The sequence below is a fragment of the Chionomys nivalis genome, chromosome 11, assembly GCF_950005125.1.
Source record: "Chionomys nivalis chromosome 11, mChiNiv1.1, whole genome shotgun sequence".
Taxonomy (NCBI): domain Eukaryota; kingdom Metazoa; phylum Chordata; class Mammalia; order Rodentia; family Cricetidae; genus Chionomys; species Chionomys nivalis.
Genome location: NC_080096.1, coordinates 2,917,737 through 2,933,572, shown reverse-complemented (window position 1 = coordinate 2,933,572; position 15,836 = coordinate 2,917,737). Strand labels below are relative to the sequence as shown.

The 15,836-nt window shown below is 50.2% G+C and overlaps 1 protein-coding gene across 1 annotated transcript in view; it reads right to left on the bottom strand.

The window, feature by feature from the left end:
- Positions 1-3,609: 3,609 nt before the first annotated feature.
- The window catches only part of Ajap1 (adherens junctions associated protein 1), a 110,586-nt gene continuing 98,359 nt past the window's right edge, over positions 3,610-15,836 (bottom strand). Inside the window, exons 4-6 of the mRNA XM_057784565.1 lie at positions 15,321-15,563; positions 13,462-13,592; positions 3,610-4,654 (exon numbers count right to left, since the gene is read on the bottom strand). Of these exons, the coding sequence (XP_057640548.1) occupies positions 13,520-13,592; positions 15,321-15,563 (316 nt within the window). The 3' untranslated portion in view covers positions 3,610-4,654; positions 13,462-13,519. The remainder of the gene's footprint in view (positions 4,655-13,461; positions 13,593-15,320; positions 15,564-15,836) is intronic.

Below are 15,836 nucleotides of genomic sequence, written 5' to 3'. Positions count from 1 at the left end.
ACACCACTTATGCCTTGTGCCCCAGAAGCCTGGTAGCGTGTTCTAGAATTCTTCAGGGTCCCTGAAAACCTCATATATGATCTCAGCTCAGAGAGAAGCAAGAGCCCGCCTTCCTCACAGGCGACACAAGCAGTGAAGAATGCAAAACAGAAGGAAGACACCAGGAGTTTGGTTCATTCATGTGGGCTACGCGGTTTACACTGGAAACAAACAATCAAAAAGCTGTGCGACAGAGCAAGTCGGCAAGTGGCTCCAAACCCAGCGCTCTTGGCAGACATGAATCACGGCGTGTTTGTGATTAACTGCTGACTTAAAGACAGATGCTGTGTGAGAAGGGTAGACTTTCAGGGGAGCTTGGGAAGACGGCTGCTTTCTGGAACTGGCAGATCCCCGAAAGTCCACCCTTTCTCACACAGCTGTCTGCCAAGAGCGCTGGGTTTGGGCATCTCAGGTCTCAGGTCCTTTGCCCAATCTCCTTAAATCTGGTGGGCCTGATAGAGCAATTTGAGCATGAAGGGTATGATTAGAGATGGGTTTTAGTGAGCAGGGTGTGCTTCCCGCTGTAACAACAGCACTGACTTGTCCCGCTCTGTATTTCGGCTCTGCTCTCACTGGAATGAGCAGGGGGAGGGTGCTGGGCCAGGCAGAGCATTCTGCAATGACCAATTCATCTCATACCTGGCTTTGCACTGCCTTTCTGTCTGAGAGGTAAGAGGCTTTCCTGTATCACCCAACCCTGGACCAACCCTCAGTAAGCAAGAGATGGCTCCCAGGAGAAAAAGGAGGCCAAGGACAAAACCAAGACACAGCACCCATCATTTTCCCCTTCGCTCCTAATGCCCTGCTCCGTGGCCCCTCCACCATCTGTCTACTTGTTGATTACTGTGTGTGTTTCTGTGTTGACTATGCACACCCACAGCGGACCATACAACCCCCACACAAGGACAGGAACCAACATGGTAGAAGACCGATGGACTAATGAGTGGTATCCAACCACGATGAAGCACATGCCTCTGTGTGCGAGTGATAGCCTAAGGAATTACAGGCAGACATGAGAACAGCTCCAGGCATCAGGGGTCCCAGTGCCTTTCTGACCGGAGCCCATGGGCACATCGGGGCTCACGTGCACCAAGCTTGCTCTCATAAGAGGGTGATGGGCAATTGATGGGACAAAGAAAACGTGGGTCCTGGTGCCAGCTGGGATGAATGACAGGGGACCTCCAGTCTGAATGTGGATGTTATGATCTAGCCTCAGCTCTGTCTCCCCATCTTGCCTTTCAGGAGTTTCAGAAGATCCTAGACCACCTGGGAGAAGGGAAACGATGATCACCCCACATCTGTCTCTTTCTCTTCCTCTTTCCATGTATCTCTCCTCTCTATGTGTGTGTCCTTCTGTCTTTCTATCTCTGTCTCTATATATACATATATATGCATTTACACACATAAATATATATGTATACCACATACATACATATATATGCATGCATGTATGTATCCCTACTTCGTTTATTCTGCAAAGCCAAAACAGAGACTGTACCAGATGGACTTTGTCCCTAAGCTGATGAGCTGGGCATGTGATGGCCGCTGATAATGGCTGCCCGCAGGAGGGGTACTGCCAGAGGCCACAGTGTTGCTGGGAGATATTTGGGATGCTTGATAAGTAAGAAGGCAAGGTTGGTATTAACAGTCAAGGCAACTTCCTAAGACCAAGTGCAGAGTTGGTAAGGAATGACCGAGGAGTCAGAGGTGACTGAAGACTACCCAGACTAAAAATGGGAAGAGAGGACCAGAAACCCACGCAAAGGACCTCTACTTTTTCTGCAGAGAGGCCGCCCCACCTGCCTTGGGGGTCCACATGCTCTCACCACGTGTGGGAAGCAGCCTTTGGGATGGAGTGGTATCACACGCCTAGGTCTGTCTCAGGAAGGTCTGGAGGCTTCCTTGGCTGTGCTGAGAAATCTCATCTGTCACACCCACTATTTAAAACCAAAAGTAACCACTTGCCTCTTGGAACTGCAGCGGATGGAGACCGACCGTGTGGAGAGTAGAAGTGGCTAAGCCTAGAGACGGGCTCAGCTGACCTTGCAGTGAGGTGGCTTTCAAGACCAAAAGCTGTAGTGGGGGACAAGTGGACACTAACAATTGGCAAAGGGCGTGCTGACTTGGAAGCCAAAGGGGTACAACCTTTAGGGACGTCACCACCAATGTTACCCTCCTTGCGTACCTTGGTAAAGGTCAGCAGCTGAAGCAAGCAGCCAGACCCATCCTTGGAGGGCAGTATCTGCTAGCAGACGCGGTTCCTGAGGTGAAGGACAGAAGGGTTCTCACACTTGACCACCAGGCCCTACTGCCAAATGGTAATGCTATCTCTCATCTTACCTTGCTCACCCGGGACCAAGGAAACCGCAGAGCCCACCTCTAAAGAGAGAGCATTGGGACAACGGGAGGTGCAGAGAAAGATGCTCATCTCAGAGGCATGGAGGAGAATCCTGGGGACCTGGAGCTGTAACCCGGCCATGCTACAGCACCAAACACTGTCTTGTTTGGGGACGGGGTGGGGGCAAAACAAAACCAAAATCCAAAAGAAGCATCTTCCAAGCTTTTGAGCGAAGTCCTGGATACAGATCTCAACGTGTCCGAATTGTAAACACACCATCTCCCTTCATCATCAGGCTTTGCTCTCAAGTGTCCAGAGGGATACGAAAGCTAACTTTGAAAAACACATGTCATGTTAGGTTGTCCCCAGAGTGCAGAGTCCCTGGGAAGGAACAAAACTGGCCACTTAGACATAAGTGAGGGCAAGAGAGGCTGTCTGTCTGGCCTCCAACCTTTCAGCCGTCTGCAGACTTCTCCATTCTTCCCCTCGTTCTCCCGCTGGTGACCTGGGGTCCTACCTGAGTCGTGCAGAGGGAACACATACCCGGGAGAAGATCCGACACCTGGCTGAATCTCTGCTAAGGGTATCACAGTGGGGTTGTGAGATGGTTCAGCGGTTCAGGGCATGGGTTCTCTGTTCCTCCAGAGAAGCAGGCTTGGTTCCCAGCACCCTCAGGGAAGCTCACAGCCACCTGAACTCCAGTACCAGGGGGTCTGGCCGCCTCTCAGGCATCCATGACCACTGCACACACATGATACACATAATACAGGGAAGACACGCATACGCACAAGGAGTGTAGAACAGATCCACAGGCTCCTCCCAGCAGATGCTACTGATAGGGAGCCTAGGGGACAGGGAGATTAGCTGAGATGGGCTGTGAAGAGACGCCTGCCACAGGGATGAGAGTTATTCCAAATCAGGGCATATACTGGGGATACACTATGAGGCTGGGGTCCGACAGAAGCCCCAAAGTAACATCGTCATGAGAAAACATGTCACTAGGTCCTCAGTTTCCCCTACATTCCTCGTCACACCTTGGCCTGAGGGAAACCACAGCACCGATGGAAGGAGACAGCCCGTACTACAGGGATCACCTGGGCTAGGCACACACAGGATCATGGAGTTCTGATCCCTCCTGGGCTCCCGAGTCCTGCCCTGATATAAGCACACACCGTGTATGGATATATTCCTTTAATTATAGAACTGAAAAATCTCTTTAATTCAGTCTATGCTTGTATAACACAAATGTTTGAGAATCCACCACCCACCCAACCTGGTGCTCAGGCTCACTCGCTGGCAGTCGGCTACATGAACGCGTGTGGCTGTTAGCATCTTCAGACAGTTAAAGGAAGAAACAGAGCACGGATCATGTGGGTGAACACAGAGAGAAAACCACAGCATTCTTAATTCTGGCCCAAGGTGAGAAGCCACACACCGAGTGCCGTTTGGCGAGTATCTGGCAGATGAAGGATGTCATGTGCGGGCCTCCTCATCTGAGTTGAGGCTGTCCCCCCTGGATGAATGGTGATGGAATACCGGGCCACCTGCAGAACCGCTTCTCCAATATACACGTATAAATGCTTGTGTGTTTGTGTGTGCAGGTGCGTGTGTGTGTGTGCAGCATGTGATGTGAGTTGCCCAAGTACAAAACACGAGTTTATTCTGTTCATATTAAGCATGGTAAATAAATCAAGTTTTGTAACTATAACACAATTCTTTGTTTTGTTTTGTTTTTTTAAAAAGGAACATTGAAGATCTTCAAAAATTGCTACAGTACAAAAAAAGTGTGTGTGTCTGTGTGTTGGTATTTATATATTTATATATGTATATTAACCAGAAATAGTGACTCTACCGGAAGAGATCCCCCACCCCTGTCCTCTGTAAGATTTCTCCGCATGGTTCGCTGGGCTCGGCTCCGGCCGAGCTTCCGGCTCATTTCATGGCACATAGTGGTATTATTGGCACAGGTTCAGAATCGTGGCGCGAGTCCCAGGCGTTGGGAGCTGTCTCCTGACCTTCTGCTTGGCTTTCTCTGCTGTCTCTAGTCACTTCTTGCGTTTCTTTCTGCTCTCTGAAGAAAACTCTGGGAGAAGGGAGCGCCCCTAGGCACGAGCAATATTACAAAAATAGATTTGGCCTTGGGTGTCCTGCTCTGCCGAGTTTCCCACTGGCAAACAGAAGTGGCAGGTGCGGGACCCTCCCCTTAGATAGTTTAGTTTTAGGTTTTATAATTTTTTTGTTTTGTTGTTTTGTTTGTACAAGTTCACCAACGGAATCCTGTGGAGGAAGGAGAGAAGAGATTAAATGGCACCATGCCCTGGGGCACAAGAAGGCTTCCTGCCCATACAAAGCCCCCCACATCCACTCTGGTTACCAAGGACTGGTGGGATCAAGAGGAAGAGCTTCAGTCCCGTGTTCAGGGCCTCCTAGGAAGGGCTGGGCCTGAGGCAGGACAGAAAGATACAGGAAATCTGGCGGCAGGAGCAGGAAAAAGAGCCCTGCCCCCAGACATCTGAGTGAAGGCCCTCACCAGCAAATTACAGCTGTTAAGGCCTTTCCCATTTCCTCTGGAGCCAATCTGTTACCTCACAACCAAAGAAAGAAACAGAGGCAGAGAATGGGTGGGGTCTGAAAAAAACACTGAGAGACAGAATTCCAAAGAGCTCCTGACCACCCATCTACAGTCAACCCTCGCTGAAGTACGACTCGTTCTTTGGGAAGCCCACACCCATGCTCCTGTGGGTGTCTTAACTTCTTCTGAGCACCTCTTTTTACTGCTGACCCTCAGTCTTAGGCTTATATTAAAACATCTCTAACAAAACTCCCAACTCTGCTTAAGACATCAGTTCTGAAATCCTTTCCGGTGTTAAAGCCATAAATTCTTCTTTAGTCTGTGGTCTGGGCTGAGCTCAGGAGTGCTCCAGCTGTCAAGGGTGGTGACATGGAGGTGTCCCCTCACCTCTGACAGGTCCTTTCACTCATATGGAACACAGCAGCATCCCAACCATGCATGTCATTGGCTAGTATGTTCACCGCAGTCTTCCTCGTTCCCTCTTTAACCCATAGTGGGAAGAGCTTTGCTTGCTACACCTGCGATGCAGGAAGGAACCTACAGGTTCTGTTTCCATCCACTGTAGCTGGAGGCATACTAGGACCAAGTTTCAGGAAAGATGTAAGGCTCTTTCAGCAAAGCCAGCCTGAGTCTCTCCAAGAGGGAAAGACAGGGAATCCGGGAAGGCCAGTGGCCGCAACATTCTCCAGCAGGCTGGTCAGGAAAGGATACCCAGATGGTACATGAAAACACAGCCTTCTAGCGAGAGAGAATCCAGGGATGAGCATGCGTCTGGGCATGAGGGTGCAGCACGTGCCAGGCATGGGCGATCCCATTTGGTGCTGAGTTATGCGGTGATGTGTGTGGGCCTCTACTCCACTCAGTGCTCTCACTGAAGCCCCTCCCCCCCCCCCAATTACAGGCCACCGAGACCCTCAGGCAGAGAGGAAAGTCCCTCCACACCTGTAGACGACACAAGTCAAAAAGCAAGCATCCCAGTGGTCCTTAGATGAAGCTGGCAGAAGGACACAACTTGAATGCTGGCGTTGTCCCACAGTTACCAGGCCAAGCAAATGGCCAGACTAGAAGATCCATCACAGTGTGTTTAGAATCTTCTGGAAACATATGCCCCGAGCCTCCTCTGGAGACCTGGAAGCTAGCTGTCCGGCCAGGGTCTGTGAGCTGGTTTTTAATAGTCCCCAGAGTTGCAGTCAGGGTGGTGATCGGACCCAGCTCTCCTAGAAGGCTCCAGCGTGGCATCCTTCCTCCCATCTCAATGACGGTGGACTTTGAACACTGAAGTTTCCTATGGGCTTTGCCTTGGAGATGTGGGCAGGGCTGGCAGGGCTGCCTCTGCTCAGTTCATGACCCATGTTTGTGCCCAGAGTCTCGACTTGTCTCTCCAGTGAGGCGGTGAAGAGAATTAAAGGCACTGCTCCTCCCCTCCCTTCCCTATGACCCAGAGTGAACAGAGGCTCCATGAATACTCCTCCAACTTGCCTGCCATCTCCAAAAGACTCCTGTTTGGAGATTCTGTGAGGCCTAAGCTGAAGACCCACTAGGCCTCTGTGGGGCTGTCCACCTACTGTGGACCTCAGGCGATCTTGCATAAAGGAAGGGGACATGGGGTCAGATCGACAGGTCCTCCTCCAGATATGTACCCAACCCCATATTCAGGTATCAAGGAATAAAAGGTTCCAAACAAAGACACAATTTAACGTAGAGAGAACGAGTCATCTTATGTGCCTGTTTCCATCTGAACATTTCTGAAGTTAAAAAAATAATATTGTGTGAAACCACTAACACGAGTGAGCCAGGGCGTGCATTGAACGAGCACGTGGTGGGCGTGGCTAGAGTGTGCAACTGTACAGATATTAGGGATGCTGATGTTCAGAGGGAGTTTTAGTGGGGATAGTCTGACATAATTAATGCCACTGAACGACACACGTAAGAGGAGTTAAGGGGCCAGGGAGGAGGCTCAGTGGGCAAAGTACCTGTTGTGCACCATGAAGACCTGAGCTTGGATCTACAGGACCCACATAAAAGCTAGGCATAACAGCGTGTGTCTACAACCCCTGTGCTGTGAGACAGAGACAGGAGGACCCCTGGTCTCGCTAGCCAGCCAGTCTAGCAGAATTGGTGAGCTTTGGGGTCAGTGAGGGACTCTCTCAAAAAATATGGTAGAAATTGATGGAGGAGGACCCCCAACACTGACCTCTGGCCTCCACACACAAGCACATACCCACAGGAACACATGGGCAACAATAACATACATACACACACACACACACGCACGCACGCACACACGCACACTTACACACAAAGAGACAGAGACAGACAGAGAGAGATAGACAGAAAGGTTATTAGTTCTAGCTTTCTACAAATACATGGTTTTTTTTTTTTTTTTTTTTGGTTTTTCGAGACAGGGTTTCAAATACATGTATTTTTTTTAATGGGCTCACTAAATGTTGGCCTTGGTGATCTAACACTTGGCAGGCCTAGGTCAGTGTAATATGGGTGACTTAGTTATCTGTCCCTATTCACATTGTTGATTGTTTGTTTATTGGGGCAGGGTCTTTCTAGGCAGCCTAGTCTGGGCTTCCCCTTGCCAGTCGGAGCTTGCACAAACAGACCTGGCTTCTGGTGACTGGTTCCTGTTAGAACCTGGTTTCCATCTAAGGTCAGATGTGTAAGTCACAAGGCTGCCCCACTTTCATGAGAAAGGCTCTTGTTGAGGTGGGGTTCTGGTCCCTGATCCTGAACTTAGACAAAGCAAGGCTGGAGAAATGGCCCTGTCCCCTCCCTGCCAGCCTTCTTCTGGACACTCCCAAGTGGGACCTTTATCCTTTGCTTTTCCATGCTGGCTCCTTCTTCTCCCTCTCAAATTCATAGTGGTACACAGATCTCAGATTGCTTATCTCGGCTGACCTCTCTCCTCTATTTAGACATGCCCTCAATTTCTGTCTTTTTTCCCTGGGATTTTCAGCCAGGCATTCATGACGCGTCCCTGGCAACAGGACCTTCCCTGCATACAGGTCTCCAGTGGGGGTCACTTTAGGCTCCCTTAGATTCCTGCTCTGTGTCTCTGTGGACTGGTACCCAACACCGAAGGAAGCTAAGAGGCAGGCATGTGTAATGATATTTTGTTTGTGTTTTATCAAATAAAGCTTGTCTGAAGATAAGAGTGCAGAGCTAAGTCACTAGAGGCCAGGCAGTGGTGGGACACACCTTTAATCCCAGCACTCTGGAGTTATATGTCTTTAATCTCAGCAGTAGGGAGTTGGAGACAGGAGTGATATGGCTGGGTGGAGAGAGGAATATAAGGCAGGAGGAGACAGAATCTCAGTGTTGTCTGGAGTTTGGTGGAGAGCCTTGCAGTCTGCAGTCATGCTGAGGACAGGATCGCCCCTTTGTTCGAGCTTTGGAAGAGGTAAGAACTCTCTAGTGGCTTGGCTGCTTTGCTTTTCTGATCTTCAGCTTGAACCCCAATATCTGTCTCTGGGTTTTTTTTTTTTTTATTAATTGTGGTACAGACAAGGCTCAATGCCCCATTCTGGGTCACAAACATGGATCTTTCTTGACCTAAAACCCACTCCCAGGATGGCTTGTCACAGGGGCTGTCCCTGTGAAGCGATCTTGTGGAGTCACACAGGAAGAATCTATTCCAGGACCATGAGCAGCTGTTAGCAGGTAGAGGAGAGAGACTGGGCCTCTGATAGCCCCGACATTGAGCTTGCCATTGTAACCTCAGTGATGGTTCCTTTCAGAGAGCAGAAGAGGGTCCAAGCAAAGGAGGGACACCATCCCAGTCTCAGGCTAGGGAGGACGGAGAGATGGGGGGCTGCCGCCTCCCTGCCGGCCTGCCTGAGCACTTAGTCCTGCTGCTCTGGCCTATGGTGAAGAATGGGATCTCCAGCTGCAGGGGCTCAGTGCAAGAGCCTCTTGGTCCTGAGCTGGAGAAGGACCAGGAACACAGGCCAGGCAGAAGGCCACCACCTAGCAGGAGGTGGGACTGGACCCCACAGAAACAGGAAGAGAAACAGGGAAGCTGGGAGCGGCAGAGCAAACAGACAGGGAGAGAGACAGGAAGATGGGAGCTGCAAAACAATCTCACGGATAAATTCTGGGTTAGATTCTGCCCCCTGCTGCTTAGAAGGAGATTGGGCAATGGGTATCCTAGGCTCATGGGCTCGACGCTCAGCCTCTGCCTTTGAAAACCAAGACCACAGGGCAGCCTGGTCCCTGGTGCCACAGCTTCGAAGCAGTCACAGTCAGCACAGCCTGAAAGGGCACCTGTGTCCCCATGTTTTCTTTGTGTGGGTTATCAGAAAGCACAGCTTCTAGAAGGTTCTCTGTGCTACTTCTAAAGAAGTATTACTTTGAGTTACAAGAGCTTTATATTCTATGAATATAGTGTGTGTGTGTGTGTGTGTGTATGTGTGTATATGTACCAGCCTGTCACATGTATGTAGATGTCAGGGATTGACTCTGGTGTTTTTCTCAATCTCCATCCACCTCGAGACAAGGTCTTTCAATGAACCTGGTGCTCACAGACTGGCTGGGCAGTCTGGTGGGCTGTGCCTGGCTTTTCAGATGTGTGTTAGGGGCCTGGAAGCAGTTTACCCACTGAACCACCTTCCCAGCCCCTGAGGTGTGTTTTATTTTGTTCTGGGGGAGGGCTAAGGCATGTTCCAGTTTTTCATCAACTATGTGCTTCAATCTGTTCCTGAGAATATTAATAATGATTTATCTCTTGTTACTCCAGATGCAAGAGTCATTATGGTTTTCGAGGTGCTGTTCAGAAGGAAGCGGCTTTGGCACGTAGGGCGAACTGAACTAGGTCTAATGGGGTTTTCTGAAGTTCAGCCAACCATCTTTGTCGGGGAAGTGGGGAGATGGCAAGAAATGAGCCTCGAACAAGCGGCAGGTGAGCCTCTGAGCTTCCTTTACTCCTTGGAGTACAGGAAGCCAGCTTCATCTGGTTCTATCCAGAGCTAACTGCGCCCACTGTGAGGTGGTCTGTGGCAAGGTTGGTCTGAAGGAGGGAAGCAGGCGCTTGCTTGTCATGAACTCTGGGTTTCACCAGGAGTCTGTCTGCAGGGAAGAGACAGGTGCCACTTACAGATACCCATTCCTGTGAGGAGTGGGGTAAGAATCTGCTACACTGGGGTCAGCAAGATGACTCAGAGGGTAAAAGAGCTTACCTCAAAAGCCCGAGGACCTGAGTTCAATCCCCAGAACACATTGTGGAAATAAAGAACTGACTGGAAGGTTGTCTCATGTCCAATTGTGCGCTATATACACACCCATGCACGTAGACCCACACAGACACACAGACACACACAGACGCACACAGACGCACAGACACACAGACAAAATAGACAAAACAGATTCTTAGAAAGAAATGGCTACATCACCAATAAAAGCCATCTAAAAGTCTTAAGGTACTACAAGTGACAAATAGACTATTAAACCTGAATTAAATGTTTCTTTCTATTAATTGCTGTTTATTTAACGGACAACAAGTGCCTGTGTAAATCTGAGAGACATCTCTGGCAGGTCTCTGCTTGCTGCTCGTGCCCAGGCGTTAATTATAAGAATGAGGGAATGCTTAGAATCCGAAGGCTTTCATCCCAGTGAGTGATGAATAGCTTGCCCGGCACAGGGCGATGGGATCTTTAGGCATTTATCAGAGACTAATGAGGCTCTTTGCACATCTCGCCTGGTTCTGGTCTACAGAAAGTCACCGGAGGTGAAGCAAGGCAGGCACGGCGACAGAGTTCGTCTGTTTTGTAAGGAGATGCAATACCTAGTTCTACCCAATCCAGAGGCTCCCATGATGCACAGGGAGGGGCAGTAATGGTCTGGAAAAAAGGTGTTCTCACATAGATGGAGTCACTCTCAAGTGTCTCCTGGGGCAGCTACATCTTACACCCCACCCAAGATCAGTGTACCAAGACATCTAATCAAAACTGTAAGAGAGAATGCCAGGGGAAAGACAAGAGGGTTTTCTGGAACCGAGGAACAAATAAAATCACAATCCTGCCACCCAAACTCCATATTCCTGGAAATGTTCATGCTGCTGCTCCATGCAAGAAGGCTGCAGAGCTCAGGCCCTTGAGCCCTTGGGACTGGTCCTCCTGTAGCTCCATCCTACCCTCAGCCAGACTACAGCTTGGGGCTGGCCTGGAATGAACGGAGGCACATGGTATAGAGAAGGGCGTGGTCTCAGATCCTGCAAGGGGTTTGCAAAGCAGAGACATCGGAAGGGTAGGCAGTATGACATCCTGGCACTAGACAACCTCAGGTGACTGACCTTACCACTGACAACCTAGAGCACCATGGTCAAGTCGTCTGCTTTTCCTCAGCCTCAGTTTCCCTCTTTGTGGATGGGCTTGCTGTGGGGAGTAAATGCCCTTCTGTACGGAAAAAGTGGCTTTTTTAATGGCCATCATATGACAGAGTTGCCCCAGGAGCAGGAGACAAGCGGCCTATGGGCCCCCAGCTCTTCCAGAAGTGGAGGCTGAGTGGGTAGGCTCAGCATCTCCATGCCAATGAATCATAGTTTAACCCATTTTTCGTGCTTTATTATTTTTTAATTGATACAAGATCTAACTCTGTACCCAGGCTGTCTTCAAACTCTCAGTGATTCCCCTGCCTCAGACTCCTGACTGCTTGATTGCCGATATTAGCCATCATGCCCACCTTTAAGGAACTCTCAAAGCTATGACAAGATGTGGTGCCCACCCTACCCTGGGTCATGACAAGTTTTGCTAGGCAGCCAGGGACTCCATTGTTCCCCAACACTAGCTGAGCTGGCACATTCAAGAGGGATGTCCACAGCCTTAATGGAATGAGACACATTGGCAGACCACGGCAGTGTGCTCTGAGGATGTGCCAGGCTCCGTGTTCTGCCCACTAGAAGGCTATGCTTGCCACACGGGCTCCATGAAAGCCTCTGCGGGAGGCTCATTTCTAGTCTAATCTAATTGCATCTCTTGCCCGTTGGCGGAACATGTTGGCTTTGGGACAGAGACGGAGGGCTGGAGATTTGATTTGGACCAAACTTATGATTCATTAGTGCTGGGATTAAGAACTGACCGGTTCGTTCCCATGCTGACAGCAGCTTGCTCCTTGCTTCCTGCTGGGCAAAAATTGTTGGGTATGGAACCCTCCAGCCATGTCCAGCCCTCAGTCTCCTGCCCTTTTCATTCAGTCCCCTATGTAGAAGGTGAGCCATGAGTTAGAGGACGGATACTGTATTCTATCTGAGACACAAGGTTGCCATCTTATGAAAATGACAGGATGCCTCTTTGATAAGGGTAGACTGGCTCACTCTGCAGTGGCACACTGGGCAAAGGGAGGTGATGTGGGATTCCCCTCTGTATGCTGTGAATACGATTGGTTAATTAATAAAGAAACTGTCTTGAGCTTGCACAGGGAATAGAGGTAGGCGGGGGGAAAAACTAAACTGAATGCTGGAAGAAAGGAGGCAGTGTCAGGGAGAAGCCATGTAGCCCTGCTGGAGACAGACACGGGAACTTTACTGGGTAAGCTGCTGCCACGTGGTGATACACAGATTAATGGAGATGGGTTAAATTTATATATAAGAGTTAGCCAATAAGAAGCAAAAGCTAATGGGCCAAGCAGTGTTTTAAATAATATAGTTTCTGTGTGATTATTTCAGGGCTGAGCAGCTGGGAACCAACAAGCAGCCCTCCTCCAACGGGAAGGTTCCCCAGCAAGCCTGGAATCACAGAGGAAAGGCTGCCAAACTGACGACACCCATGGGCCCTGCCCCCAGCATGTGCAAGTGGGAGAGATGTGTGGGTTGTGCAGCTCCTGGGAGAAGCACTCGCCCCTCCCCATGCCCCCCGTAGGCCACTGTTCACAGACTCAGCAGAGAAGCCATTTAATACTAGCATCCGCGTTAATACCATCCAAAGCAAGCCGAATGTTCCCAGGCAGCAGAGCGTGAAGAATTCATCCTGTTTGGGTGCCAGTCTCCAGCTTCAAATTAGTAGATGTCTCAACTCTTCACTTTCTTTCTTTATCATGTTATTTCTTATCTCTTATTTTCATATTTCAAGACTGTATTTTAATTCTGCTCCTGCCCCACTGCCCCTTCCCCCGCCCCCCTCCAGCACGGTGGCGTGCTGAGGGTGTGATCTCTGTCTGCTTAGCTGCTGCCCTGGTAGCTTCCTGCTGAGGGAAGGGAATGCTGTACCCAGAGCTTGTTTCTGAAGGCGATTCCAGCCCGCAGTTCTGCACAGGGAGGGCATGGCATTGAGACGGTGTTGCTGCTCCAAGGCGTTCCTGTGAGCTACTCCCTCCCCGAGAACTCCCAGCTTTGTGTCTAATAGATGTGCCCAGAGACCCAGGGTCCCAGTATCCAGTATCCACATAAGGGATGTACTGGGAAACCCACTGCCTTAGAGAGGGGTTCCTGATCATCCCAAAGCAAAGGTGAGGGGAGAAGGTGGTGGATGAGGAGATAAAGAGGGCACTCTGCCTCCAGGAAATAGATACATACCATGAAACAAACACATGGCGTCTGCCCTGCCCCCAGGAGGTAAAAAGCCTTCGGCCAGTCAGCAGGAGATTTCAAACCATTTCTCAGACACAAAGGCCACAGGGATGAGATGCCGATCTGCAGATGAGGATCTGTGAAGAGCAGAGAAGAAGGCTTGTGTGAGCCATGGGAGCTGTGTGAGCTGACACATGGCAGGCAAGCTGGTCAGCCTGCAGGGGGAGTCTGTTCTCTGGAGATGGGTCTTTCCCAGCCTTTACATAGAAGGATCACCCTCGCCTTGCAGGTCCCCAGGGCTGAGGGACTCAAGTGTGGAGGTAGGCTGACTGGCCATCCCTCACTCTTGTACCGTCTCCAGATGGCTTTGGGATGAGCCCAGAGCCAGGGTCTGTGCTTCCAAAGGCGAGATTGGATGCACAGCATTGCGCATGATAGAAAGGACAGACCTAGCTCCTAAATTGCCCCCTCCCGCCCCCTTACAGTTTGTCACTGAAACCAGGTGACTGTGATGGTTAGCTTTATCTACCAATTTGACACACTTAGAATCACCTAGAAGAGAGTCTCAATGAGGGATTATGAGGATCAGTTTGGCCTGTGGGCCTGTGTGTTAACTGATGTGGGGAGAATCCAGATCACCATGAGCGGCACCATTCCCTAGGCCAGGAACCCTGACGTGTATAAAAGTGAAGGAAACGGGCGAGCAGCTAGGCGTAGTTCCTTCTCTCTGTTCCAGACTGTAGATGTGCTGGCGGCTGTACGCTCCTGCTACTTTGAAGCCCCTGCTAGGACTGAAACCTGGAATTATAAGCTGAATACACCCCTGTCTACCCCAAACTGCATTTTGTCAGGGTTGTTTATCACAGCCAACAGAAACAAAGCAGGCAAACGACCGTGTCCCAGGCCCAGCAGCAGGCACCAACATGTCACCTTCCTGGCTCTGCATCAGGGTGTGAGACAGCCAGCCACCCAACCTCTACAAGGAGACATGGGTGTGGCGTTTGTGCTCACTGCAGCCAGCAGCACAGGAATAATGAACTGTGATTGCTCTGGTGGCCAGGAGAGCTGGGTGTCCAAGCCACTTCTGCTTATAGAGAAAGCAGCAAACAGGATGGGAGATGCAGGGTGACCCAGAGCTGACCTCCAAGCCAAGGTCGCAGGGGACCCTCTCATCCAGTTGCTGAGACTGGGGATGGGGGAGGGGGCCTTCAAGGCATACAAGCAGCCTGCTAACTGCCTCATTTTTTCCTTCTTTTCTTTTCTTTTTTTTTTAATTTACAAATGATGCATGGGTGCATAGTCGCTTAAAAAATAGCTTATTGATATTTTAATTTAATGCTGGACAAACCTTGGGCAGCTGACTCAGGGGTTTCTTGACCGTTCCTGGGGATGGTTGGAGAAGTGTGTCTTCTTTGAGAGATTATCCATGAATAATAAAAGAACATTTAATAAGAGACTCCAGTCTGGAGTCTGCTTGGTATTTGCTATTTTTTTCTGAGCTGACTGTTGACATCTTATTGACAAGAGTCTCAGAAACACCGGCTGTGGGAAGGACCTGTCATAATCTTCTGATGCTCCAGAGGGCAGCGAGTACTAGGCTGGCTTTGAACTCTGAGACTGAGAGTTGGGGTTGGGGCAGACATTCAGCCTCCAGGCATAGGAGTGAGGGGCTGTGTTGAATTCTGGGTAGGGTTTTCACTATGGCTGGAAGGTTGTGCCTTCCAGGGGTGGCTAACGCCTGTTGATTGTACTTCACTGCTATTGTTTTGACAAATCAGTTGTCTGCAAGTGCTGGGCTCTTGAGTGACCCACAGATTGACAGTGCCACACAGAGAGCCTTGGGGACGGGATCACACAGAGCTCACCGGTTTCCGTTGAACGTGGACTTGTACTCCCCAGTCGAGTGCAGTGTCTCATCAGCGTACACGGGCACGGATGCCCTGACACACTCATGGGAACATTGCAGCGTCTCATTGTAGGCCGTAAAGATGTCCACGCTGCTGGGCACCCGGGCTGGGGTGAAGTCCGTTAAGTTCTGACAGCTTTCCTCCTGCTGGTTCATCTTTCGCTGGTGGCTGTTCCTCCGAGTGTGCCCACTTGGGGCACAGCTAGGAGAGAGAGAGAGGAGAGGTGTGAGGGGTGGGCAGGTGCTGGAGCGATGTGCAGACCTCTCCCACACAGTGGCAGTGAAGCCTCACTGCCAGGCATCATTTATATTACATAGTAATTCTCGGCCTCTTCAGAAAGATCAACCACAATCAAGTAATCAGCTCCCCCTTTTTTTTTCAAATATAAAATCTGAATTTTAAATGTGGCCATTATCACAGGAGAGTTTGGAGGTGAGTGAGTGAGTGAGTGGTGAGGTTCCAGGACCTTGTTTG